General features: G+C 53.6%; 2 protein-coding genes across 3 annotated transcripts; one reads left to right on the top strand and one right to left on the bottom strand.

Moving 5' to 3' along the window:
- The first annotated feature begins 954 nt into the window (after positions 1-954).
- LOC105943340 (phospholipase A and acyltransferase 3) lies at positions 955-27,012 on the top strand. Of its 2 annotated transcripts, none has more exons than XM_055143211.1 (5): positions 955-1,033; positions 1,583-1,642; positions 13,288-13,390; positions 20,351-20,619; positions 26,744-27,012. In XM_055143211.1, the coding sequence occupies exons 2-5, from the start codon at positions 1,628-1,630 to the stop codon at positions 26,843-26,845; spliced, it is 489 nt and encodes a 162-aa protein (XP_054999186.1). In that variant the 5' UTR covers positions 955-1,033; positions 1,583-1,627; the 3' UTR covers positions 26,846-27,012. The 2 variants fall into 2 exon arrangements, with proteins under 2 accessions (XP_054999186.1, XP_054999185.1); XM_055143210.1 differs by lacking the exon at positions 955-1,033 and adding an exon at positions 1,154-1,314.
- Positions 13,399-19,325, bottom strand: LOC129405785 (prohibitin-2-like). Its single transcript, XM_055143209.1, has one exon. It carries the CDS (start codon positions 15,624-15,626, stop codon positions 14,664-14,666), a length of 963 nt encoding a protein of 320 aa, XP_054999184.1. The 5' UTR covers positions 15,627-19,325; the 3' UTR covers positions 13,399-14,663.
- Positions 27,013-27,709: the final 697 nt, after the last annotated feature.

The raw sequence follows: 27,709 nt of genomic DNA, 5'->3' as shown, positions 1-27,709 counted from the left end.
AGTGCTCAGGGGACCATATGGGATGCTGGGAATCGAACCCGGATCGGCCGCGTGCAAGGCAAACGCCCTACCCGCCTGTGCTATCACTCCAGCCTCTCTCTCTTTCTTACTTTCTTTCTTTTTTTCTTTTTTTTTTTTTTTTTGCTTTTTGGGTCACATCCAGCGATGCTCAGGGGTTACTCCTGGCTTTGCACTCAGGAATTATTCCTGGCGGTGCTTGGGGGACCATATGGGATGCCGGGGATCGAACCCGGGTCAGCCACGTGCAAGGCAAACGCCCTACCCGCTGTGCTATCGCTCCGGCCTCCCTCTTTCTTTCTCTCTTTCTCTCTTTCTTTCTTTCTTTCTTTCTTTCTTTCTTTCTTTCTTTCTTTCTTTCTTTCTTTCTTTCTTTCTTTCTTTCTTCCTTCCTTCCTTCCTTCCTTCCTTTCTTTCTTTCTTTCTTTCTTTCTTTCTTTCGTTCTTTCTTTCTTTCTTTCTTTCCTTCTTTCTTTCTTTCTTTCTTTCTTTCTTTCTTCTCTCTTTCTCTTTCTTTCTTTCTTTCTTTCTTTCTTTCTTTCTTTCTTTCTTTCTTTCTTTCTTTCTTTCTTTCCTTCTTTTCTTTCTTCCTTCTCTCTTTCTCTTTCTTTCTTTCTTTCTTTCTTTCTTTCTTTCTTTCTTTCTTTCTTTCTTTCTTTCTTTCTTTCTTTCTTTCTTTCTTTCTTTCTTTCTTTCTTTCTTTCTTTTTCTCTTTCTCTCTCTCTCCTTTCTCTCTTTCTTTCCACGCTCAGGGCTCACTCCTGGCTCTGCACTCAAGAATTATTTCTGGCAGTGCACAGGGAACCATATGGGATGCGGAGGATCTTGGCCAGGTGCAAGGCAAACGCCCTCCCGCTGCCCTATCCCTGGGCGAAGTACTTTCTTATTGCAAGCCCTTTGCCTCTGAATAGCTCTCGGATGGTTTTAAACCTCCAAGTGTCAACAGGCCCTTGGTTCCAGCAGCCAAGTGGACATACAGGGAGGTCAGCACACCCCAACTTTCCAGACTCTGTTGGTCAGTAGCTCGACTCGGAAGAGGGGCAGCAGCCGGGTCCAGCGCGTCCCCGGGCGGGAGTGTGGGGGGGCGGAGGGGGGGTGAGCGGGAGGCATGGGGGTGGGGGTGGGGTGACGCCGAGGCCCGCGCGGGCTGTCCCTGGGGCCCTGGCCGTGCCCTGCGAGGCCGGTCATTAGCCAGGCGGCCGGGGAGGGGCCGGTGACCTCACCCGCCGGACTCTGCGGCCATTAAACTGGCCAGTTCCCGGGCCGGCCGGCCGTGCTGCTCCCGCCGTGCGCCAGGTGGGTGGAGCGGTCCCTCCCGGGGGAGGGTGGAGGTTTGGGGCGCCCCTGCGGGCCCCCGAGGGCGCTGCGGGGGTGGGGAAGCCGGGTGAGCGGGGTAAACAAGTCGGGGCGCGGCCTCCCGGGGTGCGGGCCGCCCGGCGCTGACCGTCCGGGGCTCGCTGGGCGCCGCGCCCCGCGCCTACCCCGCCGCCGCCGGGGGCTGGGGGTCTCGGGGTCCCGCGCTCCGTGAGTGACACGCACCCCGGCTCCCCCCGCCCTGCCGCAGGCACCTCCCGCCGCCGCTGACACTGAGGGTCCCGGAGGAGAGAAGATGCGCGCGCTCATTGTAAGTGGGGCGCGGGGCCCTCCCGGAGGACGTGGGGAGGGGGGCCCTGGCCGGGCAGCAGGTGTCCAGCGGGGTCAGCCAGCGGCCACTTGTTGCAGCGGCTCGGGGCTTGCGCCGGCGCGCTGGAGGTCCCGGGCTGGACGCTGCCCCGCGGGAAGGTGGCGGTCACCCGGCCACCCCCGCGTCCGTCTCCCCAGGAGCCCCGGGCCACGCCTGGGGCTGTCCCAGGCTGGATCTGCCATCCTGTCCCGCAGCACACTCGGCTGGTCCCCTGCCAGGAAGTTCTTTTGGCTAGCGTGATGGGGTCCAGGTGGGGGCGGAGAGACAGTCCACTGCCGGGAGTGACCCCCGAGCACAGAGCCAGGAGTCAGCCCTGAGTTACCCAGGGTGTGGCTCCCCAGCAAATAAAAAAAAAAACAAAAAACATAAAGGGGCTTAGCAAGTGCTTAACCTTCCGCCCTGAGAACAGGGCTGTTTTTGTTTTGTGTTTTGTCTTTTTCTTTTGGGGTCACACCTGGCGATGCTCAGGGGTTGTTACTCCTGGCTCTGCGCTCAGGAATTACTCCTGGCGGTGCTCAGGGTACTATATGGGATGCTGGGGATCGAACCCGGGTAGGCTGGGTGTAGGGCAAACACCCTGCCCGCTGTACTATCACTCCGCCCGGTAGCTCCCCCGTTTCCAATCCGATTTGCTACCTACCCGGAGAGCAGACACTGATGCAGTGCCTGGAACGGGCCTTCTTGGCTCTGTCCCGTGGGCAGGTAACTCGCTATTATTGTTATTTGTCCCACATCACAAGTTCTTGGGATCTAAGATATTCCTCTCCCCATGGAAAATCAGTGTTATAATAAAAAAATTAAAAATATATATATACCCGTCTCCTCTGGGGGCCGGAGCGATAGTACAGCATGTAGGGCGTGTGCCTTACCTGCACCCCACCCAGATTCCATCCCCAGCACCCCATCTAGTCCCCCACGCCCATCGGGAGTGATCCCCGGGTGCAGAGCCAGGAGTAAGCTCTGAGCATCACTGGGTATGACCTAACCCTCCTCCCCCCAATAATAATAATAATAATAAAATAAAATATCCCTTTCCTCTGTCTGCGTCCTTGTTTTTAGTAATAATCCTGAAATGACAGTAATAATGTCGAGAACAGAAACAATGCAATTTTTTTTATTGACTATTGTATGTGAAACACGTGCAGTGAAAACAATCAATGTAATAGAGTAAAAGCAGAACAGCAGCGGATTAATCACTTTTAATAGTATTATTGTATTTTTGGAAGAAAAGGGGAAGCAAGGGGCTGAGAGTTAGTGTAGGGGTTAGGGTGCTTGCCTCGCACACTACCAACTCTGGTTCCATCCCTGGCACTGCATTTGGGTCCTCAAGGCACCGCCAGGAGTGATCCCTGAGCACAGAGCCAGGAGGAAGCCCTGAGCTCCATGGAGTGTGGCCCAATGCACCCCAAAACCTCCAAATACAGGGGGTAAAACATTCTTATGCATAGGCCGGTTGCAGTATTGAATCATAATAATAATAATACTTCACTTTCTGCCAACTTCTAACCACCTGACAGGGCTTTGTCAAGATGGCCCTTTGCGTAATTGTATTTCATCAAGCTCTATTTAGCAACCCCTTAGCCCACAGTTCAGTGGAGAACACTTTATTTGAATTGCAAAAGCTTCATTCACATGGAAACAGATACACAGATACAAAGATCTTTAAATATGAAGATGATTTGTCAAAGATTTTGAAAAATCTTTTATAGTCAAGTAAAAAAATTCATAGTAAGTTCTAGACGTTGCATTGCTGTTTATGTCATTCAAAAATTAATTTTTGGTGCTGGCAATTAAACCCAGGATCTCATATACATGCGGAGTATCCTGCTCACTCGTGGAGCTACAGCCCTTAGATCTTAAAAATAAAATCCAGGCCAGGAATGCAGTTCAATGGGAAGTCACATACCTTACACATGTGAAACGCTCGGGTTCATCTCTGGCATCATGATAGATAAGATCAAATAAAATCCGAGCAATGTTTTCTTTGTGGGGATGGGATTGGGGCCACACCCTGAAGTGCTCAGAGTTACTCCTGGCTCTGTGCTCAGGGATCATTTCTGGTTTTTGTTTTTTTTTTTGCTTTTTGGGTCACACCTGGCGATGCACTCAGGAATCACTCCTAGCGGTGCTCAGGGGACCATATGGGATGCTGGGAATCGAACCCAGATTGGTCGTGTGCAAAGCAAACGCCCTACCTGCTGTGCTATTGCTCCAGCCCCATGCAGCTTGTTTAGTTTTGGGGTAACACCCGGTGGTGTTCAGGACTTCTTCCTGGCTCTGTGCTCAGGGAGCACTCTTGGTGGGGCTCAGGGAACCATAGAGATGCGAGGATTGAACACGGGTCCATCGAGTGCGGGGCAGGCTCCCTCCCCACTGGAAAACGTTGGTTTCTTTTGCCCTGGTCTCTTCTTTTTAAACACAGGAAAACAGAGGCCCTGAGGGCTGGCCACACAAGCCATGCAGCGTGTGGCCCTAGGCTGCTTGATGCAGTCAGAACTGCCAGTTTGAATGGACACGAGTAGCTGAGTGTGTGTGTGTGTGAGTGAGTGTGTGTGTGTGTGTGTGTGTGTGTGTGTGTGTGTGTGTCCGGGCCGGCCTGACGGCCTGGGCTAGCCTGTTCTCTGATTAAACTTCAGTGCAGATCAGCCTGGTAAAGCTTTAGAAAGGCTTGCTTTGAGGTTCACCTTGACATGATGAAACCTCCCATGTTAACTAGTGCCGGAGCACTTGGGCCAATTAGAGTAGCTTTGTGGGAAGAGCAGTATGTGGTTATTTTGGGGTCACACCTGCTTGTTGTTTTGGGGTCATGCCCTGTGGTGCTCAGGCCTGACTCCTGACTCTGTGCTCAGGGATCACTCCTGCTGGGACTCTGGGGTGCCGGGGATTGAGCCAGGCATACGCCCTCCCTGCTGTGCTGTGATTCCGGCAGAGCACTGTTAAATCACGCATATTACTGACACGTGGGTGGGGGGGTCAGTAAGGTAGACTTGTGGTGAGTCTAATGGCTTGAAATTCTGTGGACAACTCACTTCTATTTGGGAACACAGCTCCAACCCCTCCATTCTCCAGAATGTGCAGCCGCCTGGTTCTTAGGGCTCTTTTGGGGAGGTTTGGGGTGAATATTGGGCCCCGCTCCGCAGTGCTCAGGAGCTATTCCTTTCTCTGTGCTCAGGACTGACCCCTGGTGGTGCTTGGGGGAACCACATGTGGTGCTGGGGTTTCCAACCACTTGCAGGACGACCCCTGCCCCCTCCCCCACTATCTGGCCAGGGTTCTGAGGGTTCTGAGGCTCACATGACCCTGCACCCTCAGTGCACCCCAGGATTCCTGGGGCCAGATCTGCCGCTTCTGTTTCTAAGGCAGGAGCCCCTCTGCCCTGGCTCCCACACCCTCAGCCAAGTGGACGAGAGACCCCGGGGTCTGCCTGGGCCCTGAGGGAGATTTTGAACTTGTTTCTGTCGGTGGGCTGCAGCGGGGCGGGGCTCTGGGGGGCTGAGCAGGAAGCAGGGTGCCCCCAGTCTCTGCCAGCGGCTGTGCCAGGTGGGAGACACCAAGCTCAGTTGGGGTGTTGGGGGACACGGCAGGAGGTGGACCCCCTCTTGGGGGACATTTGGGGTTTAAGATAAACACCAAGGGCAAGTCAGGCCTCTCAGTGACATGGAGGCAAAGCTTGCTTGGTGTGTGTGCGTGCATGTGTGTGTGTGTGTGTGTGTGTGTGTGTGTGTGTGTAAGTATGTGGGGGGTGTCTGGGTGTCTATGTGTGTGTCTGTCTCTGTGTCAGTTTGTGTGATTATGTGGGTATGTGCGTGAGGATGGGTCTGTGGGGGTGTCTATGTGTCTATCTCTCTGTGTGTTTGTGTGTATGTGTCTGTGTGTGAGGATGAGCCTATGGGGGAGTGTCTGTATCTGTGTGTCATTGTATGTGTCTGTGTGAGTGTATGTAAGTGAGTGGGGTGTGTATCTCTGTGAGTCTAGAGATGTGTGTGGGTATGTCTCTGTGTGGGGTATGTTGTGTGTCTCTGTGTGTGGGTATGTGTGGGCATCTGTGTGTGAGTGTGTGAATGTGTGCATGTCTGTGTGCATAGGTGTGTGTCTGTATGAGTATATAAACGTATGGGCCTATGTGTGAGTGCATGTATGTGTGTGGGCATATCTGTGTGCATGTGTGTGAGTGTATGTATGTGTGTGGGCCTATATGTGAGTACGTGTGTTGTGTATGCATGTATGTGGGCCTATCTCTGCGTGTGGGATATGCGGGAAAACTCAGGGTGCCCTGGCGTGGAGGGATGAGTGTGGCTTGGGCGTCAGGGAGTGACGCGGGGGCAGCCCCAGAGCTGGGCTGCTGTTCCTGCTGTCTGTTACCGGAGACCTTTGTGCAGCTGAGCCGGGCCTGGCACCCGCCAGAGCCACAGGGCGTTCCCTGGCCCGGCTGGCAAGGGCGGGTGACGTGCCAGCTCCACCCTCCCGGAACCCCTGCCCGGCGCCTGGCGGCCTGGCGCGCTGTCCTGTCACGGGGTGTCACTGCTTCTGCAGTGACCGGGGTGATAGCACAGGCATCGCCTGCTTCCCCCGAGCAACCCTCTCGGACCCGAGCAACTCAGAGAGGTTTAGGGATTCCGCAGGTCCCCAGCAGTAGGGCAGGGCTGACCAGGACGGCGTCCCCACACCTCCTGCCCCCTTGGCAGTGGTGCCCACTTCCTGCCGCCAGGCACCTTCTGGGGCCTGCCCTGCCCTCGGGGTTCTCATGCCCAGCTTTTAGACGCGCCCCCCCACCCCCTGGGCACGCCTGGCATGGAGGGGCTGGAGTTCGTCCACCTCAGTGACTCAGCTCTGGTCCCCACCGGCTTCCCAAACTCCAACAGCAGCAGTTCCCCAAAACGTGGCAGCCAGCAGGTTCCTGGCGCAGCTGGACTCTGAGCGTGTGTGGGGGTGGGGGGCGTCCACAGGGGAACCCTGAATCCGGAGCTAGAATGATGCGTTTTCACAGCTCAGGAAACAGGCTGTGAAGTGGGGTCCTCTGTGTAAAGCTACACAAGGGGAGACCCCTGACTTGAAATCAGGCTGTCTGGCTAGGGGAGGAGTCCCCCTTGGGCTGTGATGGATGCTGTGCGGCTTCAGCCAGTGAAACCCCTCTGGATTCAGGGACCGGAGGGATCGCACACGGCAAGGCTCCGTGCAGGCCACCAGGCTGGTCCCCAGCACCCCCTAGGGTGCTCCAAGTCCCTCCAGGAGTGAGCCCTGAGCACAGAGCCAGGAGTGAGCCCTGAGCACTGACGGGTGTGCCTCCCTGCTAACAAAACAAAACGAAACAAAGCAAAAAGTCTCTCGGAATTGAAACCCAAAGCAACTCTATTTTCCGTACCCTCCTTCCACCTGGAAAAGCAGCAGCCCCACCCACCCCCTTGACTGAGGGTTGGCGCCTTTGCTGGCGGCCGGGAGTTAAAGGGAAGCACTTGGCTTGGTCTCAGACCGGCCGTTGGAAACGCCCTTGCCAGTGCGTCCTTGCCTCTGGTCCTGTGTGGTGCCTGCGGCTGAGGGCTGGCATGGCGGAGTCGTGGGCTGAGTGTGGGTCATCATGCAGAGACTCCGTCATTGTTGGAACCAGGTAATGTGTGGCGGGCTGGGCTGCCTCCTTCCTCCTGGGCACAAGGGGAGAGGCTGGGCTCCAAGTTCCCGCAATGCCACTTTCAGGCTGATCTGGGGCAGTCGTCCCCAGGTTCTGGTGCTTCAGACGCAGCCTCCGTTTTCCCACCTGCAAAATGGGTGTGCTTGGTCATCTCAGCCCAACCTTCTTTTTTTTTCTTTTTGGGTCACACCCAGCGGTGCACAGGGGTTACTCCTGGCTCATATATTCAGGAATTACTCCTGGCGGTGCTCGGGGAACCCTATGGGATGCTGGGAATCGAACCCGGGTCGGCCATGTGCAAGGCAAACGCCCTACCCGCTGTGCTATCGCTCCAGCCCCTCAGCCCAACCTTTCAGCCGTCCCCTCACCCCCCTTCACACACCCTGTCCCGTGCAGCTCTTGCTTCATGCTGCATGGTGGAATCATCTGGAAGCTTTTCTTTGGTTTTGGTGTTTGGTTCATTCCTGGCAGTGCTCAGGACTTGTTCCTGGCTCTCTGCTCAGGGGTCACTCCTGGCGGGGCTCAGGGGACCATACGGGATGCTTGGGATTGAACCTGGGTCTCTGTGTGCAAGGCAAGCACCGTTGCTACTGTACTTTCTCTCTGGCCCCCAAATGAATATATGCTCATTTAAGCATTTTGGAGACCTAGAAAAGAATTAAAAAGAAAGTAAAGACTGTCTATGTCTTGGGGTGCTTCCCCAGTTTTTATTTTCTGTGTTTTAATTCTTATAGTTTTAAAAACATGCTATTCATGTAAAGCATTTCTATAACCATCTGTTATAAATCATTTCTTATCCTTACTATTATTTCATTTCACTTTTTTTGAGGGGTTTTGGACCACATCCTGCAATGCTCAGGGCTGGGCTGTGGGCTGGGCTCAGAGATCACTCCTGGTGGTGCTTAGGAGACCATATGGGGTGCTGGGGACTGAACCCAGGTCAGCTGTGTGCAAGGCGGATACCCGATGTGCTGTGATATTTCTCTAATCCCAAGGAGTGCCTTTTTAGTCTGTTTGTTTTGGGGCCACACCCAGCAATGCTCAGGGTTACTCTGGGCTCTGCACTCAGGGATCTCTCCTGGCGGTGCTTGGGGGACCCCATGGGCTGTTGGGTATGAAAACGGCTCTGGATCTGTGGATCTGGCCTCCCAACCCACTCTTACAGCCTAGTTAAATCCCCTCACCATGAGGGGGTTGGGGCATACACATAGGTGTGGTCACAATCAAAGGGGTAAGGTTCCTTTCCCTCAGGGGATGCTTCTCCTAGGACTGATTCTCTTTCAGCAGGAGGATCCACCCAAGGGTGGAGTCCCATGAGTGTGTTTCTCCTCTCCTTATCCAGTAAACGTATAAGCATTCATAATATTAATAATTTTTTATGGACACAATAAGAAATGCATTAAAGCTTATAGGATTGCTCTCCTAGGGCCATCTCGATCTCAGACTACAGTGCTCAGGCCAGATCAGTCTTTCCTATCCTAGCAGGGTCCTAGTCTCATCATTACTTTTGGATCATGACAGCATTTGTCTATGATTAAGCTCTTAATTTATAGTTAAGAATTAGGCACTTTGGCCAGGCCCATCTCAATGCCAGGGTAGCACATTACACACCGCTTGCCCTGGATCCGTCCCATCCCTTGTCAGGACCCTGCTTTTGAGGTGTTAGGAACTGAGGGCAACTGAGATTTAAGTGGAGAAAGCAGATACCCGGGAATGAATAATATTCGAAGCTAATTAAGTCCCAAGTTACAAAAGCATAATATTGTCTTCTTGTGTCTATACAAAAAGGACATTGCTTTAAAGTAAATTATTCAAAAGGCATAAGGAGAGGAGAAAGGCAATATTAACTTATAAGTTCAGTATCCTAGGAAGGTCTGACCTTACAAATTAGCAGGGTCAGATTAGGGGGAGAAGCTGATTAACTGTTTTTGGGGAAGAGAGCATGGAGAAGTGATTACAGCTAAACAAAGGGATGGGAGAGATTCGGGAACACCTTGATGGGTGAGACTGGGGTAAGCCTAAACTCCCGGAAAAACCGGGACAAGCTCCTCGTGGTAAGGGGGGAGAGGACAAAGTAATGTCATCCTACAGTTGGGAGTTGAATGTGGCTCACTGCCTGCAAGGCCAGCGCCCTCCCCACGGTGTTACCTCTCCGCCCCCGGATCGCTTATTTTTAATAGGGGCCACGTGCAGCTGCCCTGGGTTGGGGGACTGGGGTGCCTGGGTGGAACTCTGGCCTCACACACCCGAGGTCTCTGCCACCTGAGCACAGCCCAGGCCTCAAACGGAACCAGCAGAGCAGCCTACAGGGTTTTTATCCCATTTATCCCAAAACGGAACCAGGATGGGCCTGTGTGATGCTCTACGGCCTCTGGAGGGCGCTACTGAGAGCCGCTGTGCTGCGTTAGCGGGAGCCTGGGGACCTCCATCCCTCGTGGCGTTCCAGTTAAGGCCTTGAGGGCTGATCTACGAGCAGGGATGGAGTCCAAGATGCGAGTTGTGTGTGTGTGTGTAGTGTGGTGCGGGGGACAGAACCCAGGGCCTCATACACACATGGCCAATGCTGTACTGCCAGCCACAGGGCCCAGGGGATGTACATATAGAAAACACACACACACACGCACACACACACACGTCTGTGTATATCTATATATGTGTTTTGGGGCCACACCCAGCAGTGCTCAGGGGCTTCTCCTGGCAGTGCTCAGGTTACCGTCTGCGGCCTCTCTCCACCTTTCCTAATTTATATACTAATATACTAAAGTACTAAATGTTAGTAGTTCACTAATATATTAAATATACTAAAATAATTTACTGAACTACTATACAAACACTAAATAAGTAGTAGCAATTATTAACAAATTGAACAAATAATTTAACAAATTTAATATTAGCTAAAATGTTAAATATATTAAAATATATGGGCTGGAGCAATAGCACAGCGGGTAGGGCATTTGCCTTGCACACTGTCAACCCGGGTTTGATTCCTCTGCCCCTCTTGGAGAGCCCGGCAAGCTACCGAGAGTAGCCCGCCCACACGGCAGAGCCTGGCAAGCTACTTGTGGTGTATTTGATATGCCAAAAACAGTAACAATGAGTCTCACAATGGAGACGTTACTGGTGCGCGCTAGAGCAAACCGATGAACGATTTGTCACGGGGTGACAGTGACAGTGATCGTCTATTTAAATTTTTAGTTGAGTTTCATTTGCTTATTTATTGTTTAGGCGCCAAATGGGATAAATACTACCATTTTCCAACTTACTTTCTCGATAATCCCCATGTCTGCTCACGGGGGCCCACCTGGACGTCTGTGCCGAAGTGGACATGGGCTCACTTGCCCGGCACCTGACCAGTGGGTGTTGGTGTTATTTTCCGATGTGACTTTCGTAGGCAGAAATTCTGCTCAGTTCGCTTGCTCAGGAGCGTGGCTGTTACTGGCCCTTTGAAACTCGCCTTTGTGAGGAGATAAAGATGTTTTGTTCTGAAAAGCCCGTGGGTGCAGACTCAGTTTGGCCCTTGTTATCACGTGGGGTGTCGTGGGGGAGTGCCCAGGTCACTGTGCCAGCTGGAGAGACCCCCCCCAGGCCTCCCCCGGAGTGACAGTTCCGTCTGCCACACCTCTCCTGCTGGCCCACCCGGGGCCCAGCCTCGGGGCTGCGGGACCCAGCGGGACCTCTGGGACAGAGCCAGGCCAGGGTCCTGCTGCCCCTGTGATTTCCTGTGGCAGGAGGGTCACTGGGTCACTATGTGGTGGTTGCTGCAGTGACTCGATTTAGCTTTTTTTTTTTTTTTTTGCTTTTTGGGCCACACCCAGTGATGCTCGGGGTTACTCCTGGCTCTGCACTCAGGGATCACTCCTGGTGATGCTGGGGGACCATGTGGGATGCTGGGGATTGAACCCAGCTTGGCCGAGTGCAAGGCAAAACGCAAACGCCCTCCCTGCTGTGCTATCGCTCCAGCCCTCGGCTTAGCTCTTGTGGCAAGGAAGCAGCCAGGAAACGCTGAGGCCTACTCCTGTCATTCCCTGTCCTGGGACGCGCCCTTCAGACACTGCCCTTCACCCTTAGGACACGTCCAGTGCAATCTTAGTCTGCAGGACACAGAAACAAGCCCTCAGGGTGGACATGGAGTGTGTTTCTCTTAGCGTTGGTTTATCTGTTGTGGGGAGGCTTGGGCCACAGCTGGCAGGACTCAGGGACCCCTCCTGGTGGCGTTCAGGGGACCAGAGGCAGTGCCAGGAAGCAAACCAGGGTCGGCTCATACCCCCTGTATTCTTACCTTATCCCCTATATTCTTTGGCCCAATACCCACATTCAAACTGTGATCTATTCCTGAGCACAAAGCAACGAGTCAGCCCTGAGCACTGCCAGGTGTAGCCCAAGAAATTTAAAAAAATTTAACATATTTATTTTATTTATTTTTTAATTTTTTAAATTTTTTCTTTTTGGGTCACACCCGGCAATGCACAGGGGTTACTCCTGGCTCTGCATTTAGGAATTACTCCTGGCAGTGCTTGGGGGACCATATGGGATGCTGGGATTTGAACCCCAGTTGGCTGCATGTAAGGCAAATGCTCTACCTGCTGTGCTATTGCTCCAGGCCCAATATATTTATTTTATTTTATTTTTTTTCTTTTTGGGTCACACCCGGCAATGCACAGGGGTCACTCCTGACTCTGCACTCAGGAATTACCTCTGGTGGTGCTCAGGGGACCATATGGGATGCTGGGAATCGAACCCGGGTCGGCCGCGTGCAAAGCAAACGCACTACCTGCTGTGCTATCGCTCCAGCTCTCCCAATATATTTATTTTAAAGCTTTAATATTATTGAGGTGGTATAGCTTATGATATTATTCACAACGCTCCCCTGCGAGTGTGTATGTGAGTGTGTGTCTAAGTGTTTTGTGTATTGTGTATGCTTGGCTTCTCTTTAATCATCATCAACCCAACAGGGCTCAGATGGGGGCCCCTTCACCCTCTGCCATTCTTGGCTGCCTCAACTGGCAGTTCAACGCGAGGACCCAAGGCTGCTCGGCCTTGCAGTGCCAGGGTACCCCGGCCACCCCGGGGGTGTGCTAGGACCACGTGGTGTGGGGAAGTGAAGCCGGGTAGAGTGCATGGATGGGCCCTAACCACTGCTCGCTCCTGGGCTCGTCTCGCTGTATTTCATACGGGCTCTTGAAGTTTGCAGGACTCTCTTCTTTATTTTTTTTCATTTTGGGTCACACCCAGCAATGCTCAGGGGTTCCTCCTGGCTCTGCGCTGCTCAGGAATTGCTCCTGGTGGTGCTTGGGGGACCCTATGGGGTGCCGGGGATTGAGCCTGTGTCGGCCGTGTGAAAGGCAAACACCCTACTGCTGTGCGAGCGGTACGGCCCCAGGATTCTCTTCATGCGTCTTAAAAATGCTACTTCTGGGGGTGACTGGGAAGAAGATAGCTTAGGGGTCAGGGGCACAGGCGGTGCCTGTGTGAGCCTCTGAGGTCAGGCCCGGGCACTGCTGGGGTGGCCCTCGTGGTCCCCAGTACCCCTAGACTCTGAGGCTGAGCCATTGGCATGGTGGTCGAGTGTCACTGGCAGCGGCCCCCAAACATGTGCCTGGGGGGTCCCACCCCCCACTTTCCCTGCAGGTCTGGAACACAGGCTTATGAGGGTTTTATTTTGGGGTAACACCCAGCGATGCTCAGGGCTTACTCCTGGCCTTGTGCTCAGCGGTGCTGGGGGGACCCTATGGGATGGCAGAAATTGAGCCTGGGTTGGCTGGGTGCAGGGCAAGTGTCCTCTCGGCTGGACTGTTGCTCCAGCCCCACAGGCTTATGAGGTTGGACTGGCCCTGGGCGGCAGGGCAGGGACAGGGACCTTGAACTGGTGACGGGGTGATTGTTCCATGCTCGCTGAGTCCTATGCATGCTTCCGGATGTGCCCGCCCCTGCCCCTAACGGTCTGTTATTGCTTTTGCAGCCGGAGCCCAATCCCGGAGACCTGATTGAGATCTTCCGCCCTTTCTACAGACACTGGGCCATCTACGTGGGCGACGGCTATGTGATCCATCTGGCCCCCCCAAGTAAGGGCTCCCAGTGGGGGCGGGGGTTAGAGGGACCCCCGCAATCTCTTTGCTCCCCTACTGGCAGTGAGTGCCTAGGTGCCACGAAAAGGCAATTTGTTGGGGGTTGTTGGCTTTCAGACTTTGCTCCTGGGAACCCCAGAGGTGTCTAGGGAGGGGTTCAGCTGGGGTTCCAAGCTGGTTTTTGTTTGTCTTTTGGGTCCCACCGGCAATGCTCAGGGGCTACTCTGGCTCTGCACTCAGAAGTTACTTTTTTTTTTCTTTTTGGGTCACACCTGGTGATGCACAGGGGTTACTCCTGGCTCTGTACTCAGGAATCACCCCTGGCAGTGCTCAGGGGACCATATGGGATGCTGGGAATCAAACCCGGGTTGGTGCGTGCAAGGCAAATGCCCTACCCACTGTGTTATTGCTCCAGCCTCCAGAAGTTACTCTTGGCAGTGTTCAGGGGACCATATGGGATGCTGGGGGTGGAACCTGGGTTGGTGACATGCAAGACAAACACCCTCCTCACTGTACTATCTCTCGAACCTCTCCAAATGTTCTTTTTTTATTATGCAGGGTTTTTTTTTCTTTTTGGGTCACACCCAACAGCAATGCTGTTACTCCTGGCTCTGCACTCAGGAATTACTCCTGGCAGTGCTCGGGGAACCATATGGGATGCTGGGAATCGAACCCAGGTCGGCCACGTGCAAGGCAAATGCCCTATACCCACTGTGCTATCGCTCCAGCCCCAGGTTTTGATTTTTATTCTCTCCTGGTTTGGGGGCCACACCAGGTGATGCTCAGAGCTTACAGCTGGCTCTGTGCTCAGGGACCACTCCTGGCGGTGCTCAGGGGACCTTATACCCAGGGATTGAACCCGGGTTCAGCTGCCTACAAAGCAAGCACCCTACCCACTGTACTATCTCTCTGGTCCATATTGTTATAGCTTTTCCAGTTTAAGCAATAAAAATGAAGAATTCCCGGGAATGGGTTCAGGCTGCCCGACTTGAGGGAGGCGCCAGCATCCAGGGGTCACCGAGCCCTGCCTCGCCCACACAGGGGGATGGACACTGGTCATCACAGGATACTGGGGCAGGGGGCCGGAGCGATAGCACAGCAGGTAGGGCGTTTGCCTTGCATGCGGCCAACCCGGGTTCGATCCCCGGCATCCCATATGGTCCCCCAAGCACCGCCAGGAGTAATTCCTGAGTGCAAAGCCAGGAGTAACCCCTGAGCATCGCTGGGTGTGACCCCCCCAAAAAAAAGATACTGGGGTGGGCCCGGATCCTCAGAATCCGGGGAGGGAAGCGGACCACGTGCCCGGCGGGGTGAAGTTCCGGGTCCCCCACCGCAGTTCCTTACCTTTGAGGAGTTTGTCGATTTCCTGGGTGAAGTTTTCATCCTGGAGGTTCAGCAGCAGGTTGTTGGCGGCGAGATAGACCCGGTTCCGGGAGTCGGCCATGGTCTTGGCGATGCTCCGGGCGGCCCGGATCCTGCGCAGCTGCAGGTAGCCCGGGTGCCTGCTCAGTGCCGCCCCCAGCATCTGGGCCGCCTCCGCCTCGCCCTCGGCCTGGATGATCTTCTGCCGCTGGTCCTGCTTGGCTTTCTCCACCAGGAACTGGGCCCGCTGCGCCTCCTGCTGCGCCACCTGCTTGGCCTCCACGGCGGCCATGTACTCGCGGCCGAAGCTCAGCTCGGTGATGGCCACGTCGTCCAGGACGAGGCCGAAGTCCTTGGCCCTGTCCGTCAGCTGCTGCCGGACCAGCAGGGACACCTGGGCGCGCTGGGTGATGAGCTGCGAGGCGTTGAACTTGGCCACCACGCTCTTGAGCACCTCGTTGACGATGGACGGCAGCACCCGCTCCTCGTAGTCCAGCCCCAGGCGCTGGTACAGGCTGGGCAGCTCCAGGGCGTCAGGGCGCGACAGCACCCGCAGGGAGATGTTCACCATCTGCAGGTCCTTGGAGCCCGTCGGGGAGGAGAGCTTCCGGGGCCGCGCCCGGATGTCGTAGATGATGGGGTACTGCAGCCAGGGGATCCGGAAGTGGAGGCCCTCGGCCAGGATGGGGTCCTGCTGCACCCCGCCGAGGCGGTTAAAGAAAATGGCCCGGTGGCCGCCTTCCACGGTGAACGTGGACTCGTGGATGCCGTAGGCCACGGCGCCTGCACCCAGCAGAAGCTTCAGCGCCGTGCCTGTGCCCCGGGGCCCGGAGGGCAGCCGCCCCACCAAGTCCTTTATGTTCTGGGCCATGGCGATCCCGCACCAGCCGTCAGTGGGGGCTGCTGCCAAAGCCTCCCCCCCCACCCCCGCACGTCCGGGGTGCGGTTCTGGTTCTCCAAAGTGTTTTAGAGCCCTTGGGCTAGTTCAGAGCCGGGTCCTCATCCCCCTCCAGTTCAGGATCCCGGGAAGGGCACGGGTGTTTCTGAGTCGCCCATTCGGCTGGGTGTCCAGTTCTACTGTCCAGCCCTGGGGTCCTTTACCTGGCGAAGGAGCGAGGGGGACTTGGCTCGGGCAGTTGTGAGCATCCCCCGGCCCTTCTTAATGCGAGCCGAGGAAGGCAGACACAGAGGCACGCGTGTCACATCAGGGGGTGTGAGACATGAATCCAACTACGGGACAATGACCAAATCTAGAATGTAGAATGTTCTGTGCCCCCACCCCCCCAGCCTTCCTCAAGCCTCTTTAACACCCCGTTTCCCGCCCCCGCCAGATCCAATCGCAGCTCCCATGTCGCTGGCCGACGATTGTCTGCTCTGTTCTAGAACTGCGTGTGAGAAGGGGCCCGTCTGTGGCCTCCGCGCCCGGCGTCTAGCCCCGGGCTGCTGCTGGCCCCGCCAGTGAGTTTGAAGCACTGAGCTTCTCACAGCTCCGTTTTCCTTCAGGAAAATGTGTTTCTAGTTGACACCATCCATCCTATCCCACGGATCCATGGCGGGTTGGTTCTCCTGGGGCTGCAGTGAATGTAAACTGCTATGGGTATTCTGACACTTGAGGTTTATTTATTTATTTATTTATTTATTTGCTTTTTGGGTCACACCCGGCGATGCTCAGGGGTTCCTCCTGGCTCTGCATTCAGGAATTACTCCTGGCGGTGCTCAGGGGACCATATGGGATGCTGGGAATTGAACCTGGGTCGGCCACGTGCAAGGCAAACGCTCTATCTACTATGCTATTGCTCCAGCCCTACTGGCACTTGAGTTTTGCCTAAAACTTTAAAAATTTTTTTTGCTTTTCGGGTCACATCCAGCGATACACAGGGTTTACTCCTGGCTCTGCACTCAGGAATTACTCCTGGTGGTGCTCGGGGAGCCATATGGGATGCTGAGAATCGAACCCGGGTTGGCCGTGTGCATAGCAAACGCCCTACTCGCTGTGCTATCGCTCCAGCCCCAAGGAACAAGCTTTTTGATGAGCGGTCTTGCTTTGGGTTCACTCAGAAATCAGAAGCCGGGGTAGTTCATATGTTGTATTCTCCACCCCCAAGGATCAGAACCCCCAGTAGCTGTATGTACACATTTAGCCTTTTCTTTAAAATTTTCTGCTAAAATGTAGCCAGTAGCCTTACTTTTATTTTAAAATCCAGCCCCTACAAGTGGGCCTTGGACCCTGCTCCTTGGTAAACACGTTGTGTCTACAATCCTACCCGTACTGCCCTCCTCTCTACTGGTCCCTCTTGGCCTGGCAGTGCTTGTCCTCTCGCATCCGCGCTCCCCGGCTCGGCAGCCCTGGTCTCCCCGGCTGGCCCCTCCCTTTCCGCTGCCTGGGCCAGGCTCCTCTCTGGCCCTCCCAGAGCAGCTTGTTCCAAGGTGACCGGAAGCCCTCCCTGGCTCCACAGAGCTGACGTCAACGTCCCGCTCACGGCAGGCTGACGGGAGTGACCTCTGTCCGCTCTCCCCCTGGCATCTGTTTTCTTCCTCTCCCACTGGGTTCCTCCTCCTCCTCCCCCACGTCCCTAATCCTTGCTCTGCCAGTGACCTCCGCACACGCCCAGCTTCCAGTTCATTTGTCAGTGTCCGCTACGCTTCAGATCTGTGCAGCCCCGAGGGCCTTAACAGGCAGGTGTGGGTGGGGGGATTCTTTTTTTTGTGTGTGCTTTTTGGGTCACACCTGCTGATGCACAGGGGTTACTCCTGGCTCAGGCACTCAGGAATATCTCCTGGCGGTGCTCAGGGGACCATATGGGATGCTGGGAATCGAACCTGGGTCGGCCGCGTGCAAGGCAAATGCCCTACCCACTGTGCTATCGCTTCAGCCCCTGGGGGGACTCTTTTGAGAAGGGGAGAAGGGCATCAGCTGGTGAGTCCACTATGTGGAGGCATCCTAGTGTCTACCACAGCAACACTGATGACCTAGCCTGCTATACACTGGGGCTGAAAGATGGTCTAACCTGCTACACACCTGAATTGAGAGATGGTCTAGCCTGCTACACACTTGGGCTGAGAGATGGTCTAGCCTGCTACACACTTGGGCTGAGAGATGGTCTAGCTCGTTACACATTTGAACTGTAGAGATGGTCTAGCTACCACACATGTGTACCAACACATCTGGACTGTGGAGGTAGTCTAGACTGTTACACATTTGAACTGTAGAGATGATCTAGCCTGCCACAAATCTTAGCTGCAGAGATAATTTAGCCTTCTACACATCTGGGCTTAGAGATGGTCTAGTCTGCTACACATCTGGGCTGAGAGATGGTCTAGCCTGCTACACATCTGAGCTGAGAGATGGTCTAGCCTACTACACATCTGGGCTGAGAGATGGTCTAGCCTACTACACATCTGGGCTGAGAGATGGTCTAGCCTACTACACATCTGGGCTGAGAGATGGTCTAGCCTACTACACATCTGGGCTGAGAGATGGTCTAGCCTACTACACATCTGGGCTGAGAGATGGTCTAACCTGCTACACATCTGGGCTGAGAGATGGTCTAGCCTGCTATACATCTGGGCTCAGAGATGGTCTAGCCTGCTATACATCTGGGCTGAGAGATGATCTAGCCTGCTATACATCTGGGCTGAGAGATGGTCTAGCCTGCTATACATCTGGGCTGAGAGGTGCTGTCAGGCTGTCACCTGCCCAGACCACCATCATCTGTGTGATCTGTCATTGACCAGACTGTCATTAAGTGATGCATGGCTGCATAATTGATTTTGGGGTGTTGCTATACCTGATGGTGCTTGGGGGTTACTCCTGGCTCACTGCTCAGGGCTTGTTCCCAGCCATGCTCAGGGACACTGTGATGCCAGATCGTACCCGGCACCAGTCCTTTGAGCTCTCCCTGGCCCTGCTCACCTCCTGACTACTTGACATCTCTACTTTAGGTCTGATTAGCACAATGAACTTGACCTGCAATGAATAGACAACTCTTGCATGAGCTGCTCAGGCCCTAATCCAGGACCCTAATCCTGTCCTTTCCACCCCATAATTAGCCCATATAGAAAGCCACTATCTTTTTTGGGGGGCACACCCAGAGATGCTCAGGGATTGCTCCTAACTCTGCACTCAGTAATTACTCCTGGTAGTGCTTGGGGGACCATACGGAATGCCGGAGATCAAACTCAGGTCTGCCTCATGCAAAGCAAACACCCTACCCACTGTCCTATCTCCCTGACCCCTCACTGGCTTTGTCTTCCAACAGACCCCACATCTGATCACTTCTTCACTTCTTTTTTTTTTTCTTTTTGGGTCACACCTGGCAATGTGCAGGGGTTACTCCTGGCTTTGCATCTAGAAATTGCTCCTGGCAGTGCTCAGGGGATTATATGGGATACTGGGAATCGAACCCGGGTCGGCCACGTGCAAGGCAAATGCTCTACCCACTGTGCTATCGCTCCAGCCCCACTTCTTCACTTCTTCCTACCTGCATTGTCGCCCCCAGGTGGGAGGGCATCAGCTACCATCCTGCCCCCGCAGTGCTACCAGTGTGGCTTCCCTTAATCTTCTCCCTGAAAATCATCTTATTTTGTGGAGGTGTCCATCGTCCAGGTCCTTCTGATAGAAGGGGACCTACTTTGGTGGTGGTGGTAGCGGTGGGGAGGGTTGGGTCATACCCAGTGGTGCTCAGGGGCTGTTCCTGGCTCTGTGCTTGGGAGTGGCCCTTAACAGTACTCAAGGGACTGTATGTAGTGCCAGGGATTCAAATTATAGCAATGGCAGTACTACATGTGCAAGACAAGTGCCTTACTCTGGTGCTGTCCCTCCAGCCCTAGAATGAGGTACTTGAGGGTGCCTTGTGTCCAGTCCACGGGGCTGTTTTCAGCACCGTGGACAGTGTCCGGCCCACAGTAGGGCCTCCAAGGACTCCGGCAGAGAGGGGACAGGGGCTAAAGCACTTGCACTGTGCAGACCCAGTTCCATCCCCAGCACCACACAGGGTGTCCCGGGCACTGCCAGGAGTGATCCCTGAGCACAAAGCCGGGAGTCATCCCTGAACCCTGCAAGGAATGATCTCTAAGCCAGGAGTAAGCCTTGAGCACAGCCAGGTGTGTGCTCAAACCAACCAGCCAACCAACCAACCAACCAAAGAAAGCCTTGACAGAATCATAAAAAGTTGTGGCTGGAGGTTTGGCTCAATGGTGCATACGTGTGTGTGTGTGTGTGTGTGTGTGTGCATATATGTGTGTGTGCATGTGTATGTATGTGTGCATGTGCATATGCGTGTGTGTGCATGTGTGTGTGTGTGTGTGTGTGTGTGTGTTGCCCTGGGTTCCGTCCCCAGCACCACAAGAGGAAACATAAAAGGGTCCACACACTATTTCCTCGAGCAAAAGTTATTTCTGAGGGACTCCGGTTTGCGTGGCCAGAGAACTACCAGAGATGTCGCAGGGTGTAGAGGGTCAGGGAGTCGTGGGATTTCCTCCCTCCCCATTTCAGAGAACAAAACCAGGGCCCCGAGAGCTCCAGGCCCTTCTTACCTGCCCGCCCGCGCGTGGCGCCCAGGACCGATCTGTCTCCTGCCTCTTGGTGACCCACAGGTGAAATTGCCGGGGCGGGCGCCGCCAGCATCATGTCTGCCCTGGCGGACAAGGCCGTGGTGAAGAAGGAGCTGCTGTACGACGTGGCCGGCCGAGACGTGTACCGGGTCAATAACAAGCATGACCACAAGTACACGCCGCTGCCTCCCAGGAAGATCGTCCAGCGCGCGGAGGAGCTGGTGGGCCAGGAGGTGCTCTACAAGCTGACCAGCGAGAACTGCGAGCACTTCGTGAATGAGCTGCGCTACGGGGTGGCCCGCAGCGACCAGGTGCGTCCCTAGCCCGTGTCCCTGTCCCCAGCAGTGGCCTTGGTGACTGTATGGGGGGGTCAGAGTGGGCAGGGCTGGGAGATATGGACAAACAGAGAGCCAACGATCCCCCCCTCCAGGATGTCACAGTCGGGTGGGGACCGGGGTGCGAGGTGCAGGGGAGACCAGCGACTCTACACCGCAGTGTAGGTTGAGAGGGAGTCACTGCCCGTGACCTGGGACGTCATCCCCGTGCCTGATCTCTGCCTGGCCTCTGGGCTCTGAGACGCACCCATGCAGTAGCCCAAGAGGCAAGCTTTTTTCTTTTCTTTTGTTTTCTTTTTTTGGGTCACACCCAGTGATACACAGGGGTTACTCCTGGCTCATGCACTCGGGAATTACTCCTGGCAGTGCTTGGGGGACCATATATGATGCTGGGAATCAAACTCGGGTCGGCCATGTGCAAGGCAAACACCCTAGCTGCTGCGCTATCGCTCCAGCCCCTCCTCCCTCCTTCCTTCCTTCCTTCCTTCCTTCCTTCCTTCCTTCCTTCCTTCCTTCCTTCCTTCCTTCCTTCCTTCCTTCCTTCCTTCCTTCCTCCCTCCCTCCCTCCCTCCCTCCCTCCCTCCCTCCCTCCCTCCCTTCCTTCTTCCCTCCCTCACCCCTTTCTTCCTTCCATCCATATTAAAGCTGATTAATATGGGACCAGACAAATAATGTGAAAGTTTAGGCACATGTATTTTTTTGCTTTTCGGGTCACACCCAGTGATGCACAGGGGTTACTCCTGGATCTGCACTCAGGAATTACTCCTGGCAGTGCTGGGGGACCATATGGGATGCTGGGAATAGAACCCAGGCAAACGCCCTCCCCGCTGTGCTATTGCTCCAGCCCAAGGCACATGTTTTAATGTCACTCATCTGGTTTGATCCCCAGTATTGCATGGTCCCCCGAGCATTGCTATGTCCAGCTCTGCAGTCCCCCAAACCAGGTGTGGCCCAGGTAATCCCTGACACCTTGGGGCCTGCCCAAGTAGCACTAGATCCTTGGGCCTTGCATTGAACTACCAGCCTGGTTGGCCAAGAATCACCTGGAGTGTCCCCAGAGTCCCATGGGCCCCAGGTGGAAGGGCTCCCCCTTAAAAAGGTGACTAATAGAAATTTGTGGAAATTGTTGTGTCTCACCATGGGGAAATTAAGTCATTGTCTGAGGGTTTACTGGGCTGTTATTGCAAGGTAAGCCTTCTGTGTTGTTTTTGTTAGTCAAGATTGGTTCTGTGTTACACCCCATCCAATCTGGGGTGCTACAACTGGGATGTCAGTGCTGTAGAATTTAGAAGTGTTGCACAGCTGCAAATGCAGCTATGTACTCTGGAAAATCCTGAATATTTAACCAGGCAGTCCAGCCAGAGGGATGGCAGTGACTTTGGGGTATGGGAGCAGCTGTCAGGGCTTGGTAGGGTGGGACCTGGCCCATCCCCCCCCCTCCCAAGATCGCCCTGGAGGTCTCAGCTGAGAAATTTTTGTGGCTAGTTTATCTCTTTACAAGTCTCTGGAACTAGGCCAGTATATGAGCTTGCATCCCATTCACTCTTTTTATAAACAATAACTCAGATCTTCTCACTAAATTAAATCATGCAAATTGGATAATTGGACCCTTCCTCCCCTGCCCTGAAGCTTCCTACCTACCATCCCTCCTACCCCAACCATCTGAACAGAAAAACTGGGGTAACGTGGTGACAGAAGAGCACAAACAATCCCACGGACCCCCACTCACTGCAAATGAAACCAGAATATTCCAGAGGACAAAGAGAAGACAAAGAGAGGTGCCATTGACACGGTTCCCAAGGAGCCCTCTTTCATCTCTTGGTTTAGGATCAGGGTTTCTCAGCCCCAGGCACAGTGAGGTTTGGGGTCATTGACAGTGTAAAAGAGGGTGATCAGGCTGACGGAAGAGATTCCTAATTGTGCCCACCATGCCTTACTGAGCGTTTAACTTTCAGGAAAATCTCCTGATCAGCAAACTCAGTCTCCAGTTAGACGGTGCTTCTTCTGAGAGCTGGACTGTAATAATGCTTCCCTTTCTTTTTTCCACTAGTAGCAATTTAAATTAAAATCTAATGCGCTGTAAGAAATGTAATTTATATGCGGCTGGTGCCATAGTACGGCAGGCAAGGCACTTGGCCTTGCACATGGCTAACCTGGGTTTGCTCCCAAGCACCCATATGGTCCCCTCAGCCCACCAGGAGATCTCTGAGAGCAGAGCCAGGGGTAAGTCTTGAGCAGCACTGGGTGTGGTGAACAAAAGGAACAAATGTAATTTATAACCAGTACTAGTTTTTGCAGTTCTTTGTTTTGAGTTTTGTTTTTTATTTTTGGGCGATGCTCAGGGGTTTCTCCCGGCTATGCACTCAGGAATTACTCCTGGCAGTGCTCAGGAGACCATAAGGGATGCTGGGAATTGAACCCGGATGAACTGTGTTTGCAGGGCAAATACCTTAACCACTGTACTATCACTCTGGTCCCCACAACTTCTACAGTTCTGTCCTCTCATCTTTCCCCCCATGTCTACTTTAAAGTTGGTGCCAGCACATCCCACCAACGGCTCACACTGGAATGTGGTTTATTTAACACAAATTACAGTGCCAGAGTCAACACGCTCAACAAAGGTCCCAGGGAAACCCATTTGGGATAAGACTTGGGTTTGTACTTCCTCATTTGCAAATCTGAGATCTCCAGCTATTATTTTATTTGAGTTTTATCAATATCACCCCTTGATAACAGGGTGACAAGCCTACATTCCTTTCTGTGTGTTTTGTTTTTGAGCCACACCCGAAGATGCTCAGGGCTTACTTCTGACTCAGGAATCCCTTCTGGCAGTGCTCAGGGGACCATATAGGATGGTGGGGATCGAATCTGGGCCAGTTTCATGCAGGGCAAATGCCCAACCTGCTGTATTATGGCTCCGATTCCTGCATTCTTGAGTCACCCTGTGCTTTGCAGGTTATTTGGCAGTACCTGTGGCCTCTGCCCACTCAATGTCAGTAGCACGTACCCAATCCCAGGTGTAGAGACGGGCAAATTTCCCCGAAGCCAAACTCTTCCCAGGTGAGAACAACTAGTCAAGGGGGCACAACAAGCGTAAAACCTGGCATGGTCAAATGAAATTGGAATTTCCACACGTGTCTCAGCTCACTGAAGGTGCTGGCTTGGCAGACCAGAAGGTGCCCATATGTTCTTTTTTTGTTTGTTTTTGCTTTTTGGGTCTCACCTGGTGATGCACAGGGGTTACTCCTGGCTTTGCACTCAGGAGTTACTCCTGGCAGTGCTCAGGGGACCATATGGGATGCTGGGGATCGAACCCGGGTCGGTCACGTGCAAGGCAAATGCCCTACCCGCTGTGCTATCACTCCGGCCCCAGGTGCTCACATGTTCTTCCTTAAGGGCACTGTCAAGGCAACAGCAAGAGCTCTGCTTTGCCCTTAGGAGAGCGAACATTTAATATGCTAACATGGAAGCTTAACATGTTCACATCCCACACGTTACTGTGCCATCTGACATTATTAATGAAGCTGCCAGATGGTGAGAAGCATGGGTCGCATTGTTGGCATCAGTGTGTTACTTGGCACGGGGGTCATGGCATAAGACTGGGGGGGGCAGCCAGGAAGACAGCAGAGTCCCAGGAAGATAATTAGACAGAAAGGGGGCCACAGCTGGAAAAAATATTAACTGTCACATGCATGTACCTGTCTGTGTCCTCTCAGACCCAAGACCCATTTTTGGAGAAAGCCCCGATATCAGGGTGGCCATCAATTGCTCTGTGATATCTGTGTGTCTGTCTGGGTAATACTAGGCATGGCTGCCTGAGTAATAATAGTCACAACATTTTCTTCTGGTTGTTTACTTAGATGCTTTGTTTAATTATGCATTGAGTCTGAGCAATGCCTTATGGTCTTAAACAACTAGTAGATAGACTCATCATTTTCTTGCAGAAACCATGTCTTATAGACATAGGGTTGATATTTGAAGTTAGTGGATGCTATCAAGTTTGAATTTACAGGGCTGGAGCAATAGATAGGACAGCAGGGAAGAGTTTGCTTTGCACACAGCCAGTCTGGGTATGATCCTTAGTACCCCAGAGGGTCCCCTGAGCCCCGCTAGGAGTGATCCTTGAGCACAGAGTCAGGTATAAGCTCTGAGCACCACCGCATGTGGTCCCCAAAGCAAAACCAAAGCAAAAAAAGTTTTTGGGGCTGGAGCATAGTGAGTAGGGCATTTGCCTTGGACTCGGCTGACCTGGGTTTGATTCCCAGCATCCCATATGGTCCTCTGAGCACCGCCAGGGATGATTCCTGAGTGCAGAGCCAGGAGTAACCCCTGTGCATCACCGGGTGTGACCCAAAAAGAAAAAAAAAGTTTTGGCTCCTGGGGATTTCTATACGTCTTTCTTTGCCTTTGCTTCTTTCTGCAGCACTTTGAAACTTTCATTTTTCAAAGTAACACATGTACAATGGCAAAATCCAAGTAGCCCTCAGAGAATTCGCCCTGGCTGCTGCCTCTCCTCCCCTTGTCATTCCTGTCCCCATCTCGAGGGGGAACCATTTTTCCAGTTGGAGTAATTTACTTTGGCATTCACTTATTTCCAATTCTTTTCTTTTGTTTTGTTTTTGGGTCACACCCAGCGATGATGCTCAGCGGTTATTCCTGGCTCTGCATTCAGGAATTACTCCTGGTGGTGCTCGTGGGACCATATGGGATGCTGGGGATTGAACGCAGATCAGTCTTTTTTTTTTTCCCTTTTTGGGGGCTGGAGCGATAGCACAGAAGGTAGGGTGTTTGCCTTGCACACGGCAGACCCAGGTTTGATTCCTCTCTCCCTCTTGGAGACCCCGGCAAGCTACCAAAAATATCCCGCCCACACGGCAGAGCCTGGAAAGCTACCTGTGGTGTATTCGATATGCCAAAAATATAAGCCTCACAATGGAGACGTTACTGGTGCCCACTCAAGCAAGCTGATGAACAGCGGGATGACAGTGACAGTTGCTATTTGGGTCACACCCAGCAATGCACAGGGGTGACTCCTGGCTCTGCACTCAGGAATTACTCCTGGCAGTGCTTGGGGGACCATATGCTGGGAATCGAACCCGGGTTGGCCGCACGTGCAAGGCAAATGCCCTACCCACTCTGCTATTGCTTCAGCCCTCTTTCTTATTTCTTGTTTCCACTTCACTGGTCCAAGTTTCCTACTTAGAGTTCCAGGCTTCCACTGGAAACAGCCCTCTGCCCATTCCAGCCACTCAGTCCTCTTTCTCTCTGGGAGCCCCTCGAGTTTCCACCTGCTTAGGCATTTGTTTTGCTGTCCTTTGTCAGTTTGGTTTGTGTTAGCTTTCACATTCCACATGAGTAGAATCGTCATGGTCTTTTCCTTCCTGACCTCTTTCCCCAACCATAATTACCGGAGTTCACCCGTTTTGTCCCATTTCACCTTTTTTTCATGGCAGAATAAGCAGTATGCCGTCCCTTACTCTCGCTTTTGCAATACCTTTCCTCCCCTAGTATGAACAATACCAGCCAGTTGTCCTTAATAATTAAAATGCATCATGACTATTCATAGTTGAGTCATTTGAGAACACGTACACAGCACCTGGCAGGACGGGGCACTGGGCTCAGGGTGATGGAGGATGGGTATGGTCTGGGTGCTCCTGGGACCCATCGTGCATTGCGTATTTATTATTCAACAGCAACTCCTCTGGACTTCAGGCTTGATTCAAGGGCTCCTCCCCCAATGACCTGTAGCCTCCCAACTAGGCTGACTTCCTCCCTCTGTCTTTCCCAGAGCCCCATGGTGGGGATTTAAATGCTTTAAATAGCCACCCGGCCAACTGAGCTTCCTCCTTTTCAATCCCGTGTGTATTTCTGGCCAGCTGGCTCTGTCTCTGCTTTCTCCATCCACTCCTCTCCCTGCGCATTTCCCAGCCAGTATTTGTTGACTTCTTGAGCTTTTCCAGGCCAAGGGGCACGTGAATCTTCTTGAGCTCAATGATCCTGTGGAAGGCACAGCCAGTTCTGGAATTCCACACTCGGAGTCTGATGCGTTCTCTCTCTCTCTCTCTCTCTCTCTCTCTCTCTCTCTCTCTCCCTTTCCCAGGTCAGAGACGCCCTCATGGTTGCTGGCATCGCAGGGGTGGGCTTGGCAGCCGTGGGCCTCATCGGAGTCATGTTCTCGAGAAACAAGCGGCAAAAGCAATAAGTGGAAGAGACTGGCCCATCAGCCACGACTTTATCTATGAAGGGGAACTTGATTGGCTAAAAGGGTTTGTTTGCTTGGTGGGTGACATTCTATTTTATTATAAGCCTTATTTTCACAGAATAAAAATAAAGCCCACGAGTGGGGGCTTGACTGGGGTGTAGCAGCAAGACCTGCCTGGTGTGAAGTTTGTGGAGGTCACAGCAGGGCCCTGCATCTGTCCCTGAGAGTCTGCACGCCGGACATGGTAGCAAGCCGGGTCCAGCTCCCGGTATCTCAAGTATGCGAATTTCTGGCTGTGCGGGTGACCCCTGGGATGCCAGGGAGGCAGATGTGATTGACACACGACAGTGGCCAGCCAGGACCCGTGCTGGAGAACTAGCCCCCGACGGCCTGGCCTGTCAGTCAAAGCCAACAAAACCAACTCCCTACGGTCACAGAACCTACTCTTGCCGATCTGGAGAAACCTCCCTCGCCTCTCCACACTTTCCCTTTGCCTCGAAGCTCCCCCCTTCCCCTCCAGCTCTCCCGCAGCTTAACCACCCAAACTTGCCACAGGGCCCGCCCCCCACCTCCAAAGTCTCCATTCATTCGTCCCCTTCACAGCGCTCCCTCCAAGGCGGAATCTGATTGGCTCAGTCATCACAGGCGCTCCGCCTATGGAATGGCTGTCGTTGGGTCAGGTGACTCGACAGAGCCAATCAGCTCTGTGCGCCGGAGCCGGGCGTCACGTGCTACCAGGCTTCCGCTGACCGTCTTGGGTGGTCCTGTGGCTGGTCCTCTCGCTGACGATGTCTCTGCTGCCAACTTTCTTGGGCGGGCCGGGGAGCCAACTGGGAGGTTTCCTGGCAGGTCTCTTGCGATCTG

This window comes from Sorex araneus, chromosome 6 (genome assembly GCF_027595985.1).
Source record: "Sorex araneus isolate mSorAra2 chromosome 6, mSorAra2.pri, whole genome shotgun sequence".
Classification (NCBI taxonomy): domain Eukaryota; kingdom Metazoa; phylum Chordata; class Mammalia; order Eulipotyphla; family Soricidae; genus Sorex; species Sorex araneus.
This window is presented reverse-complemented; position numbering and strand designations above follow the sequence as displayed.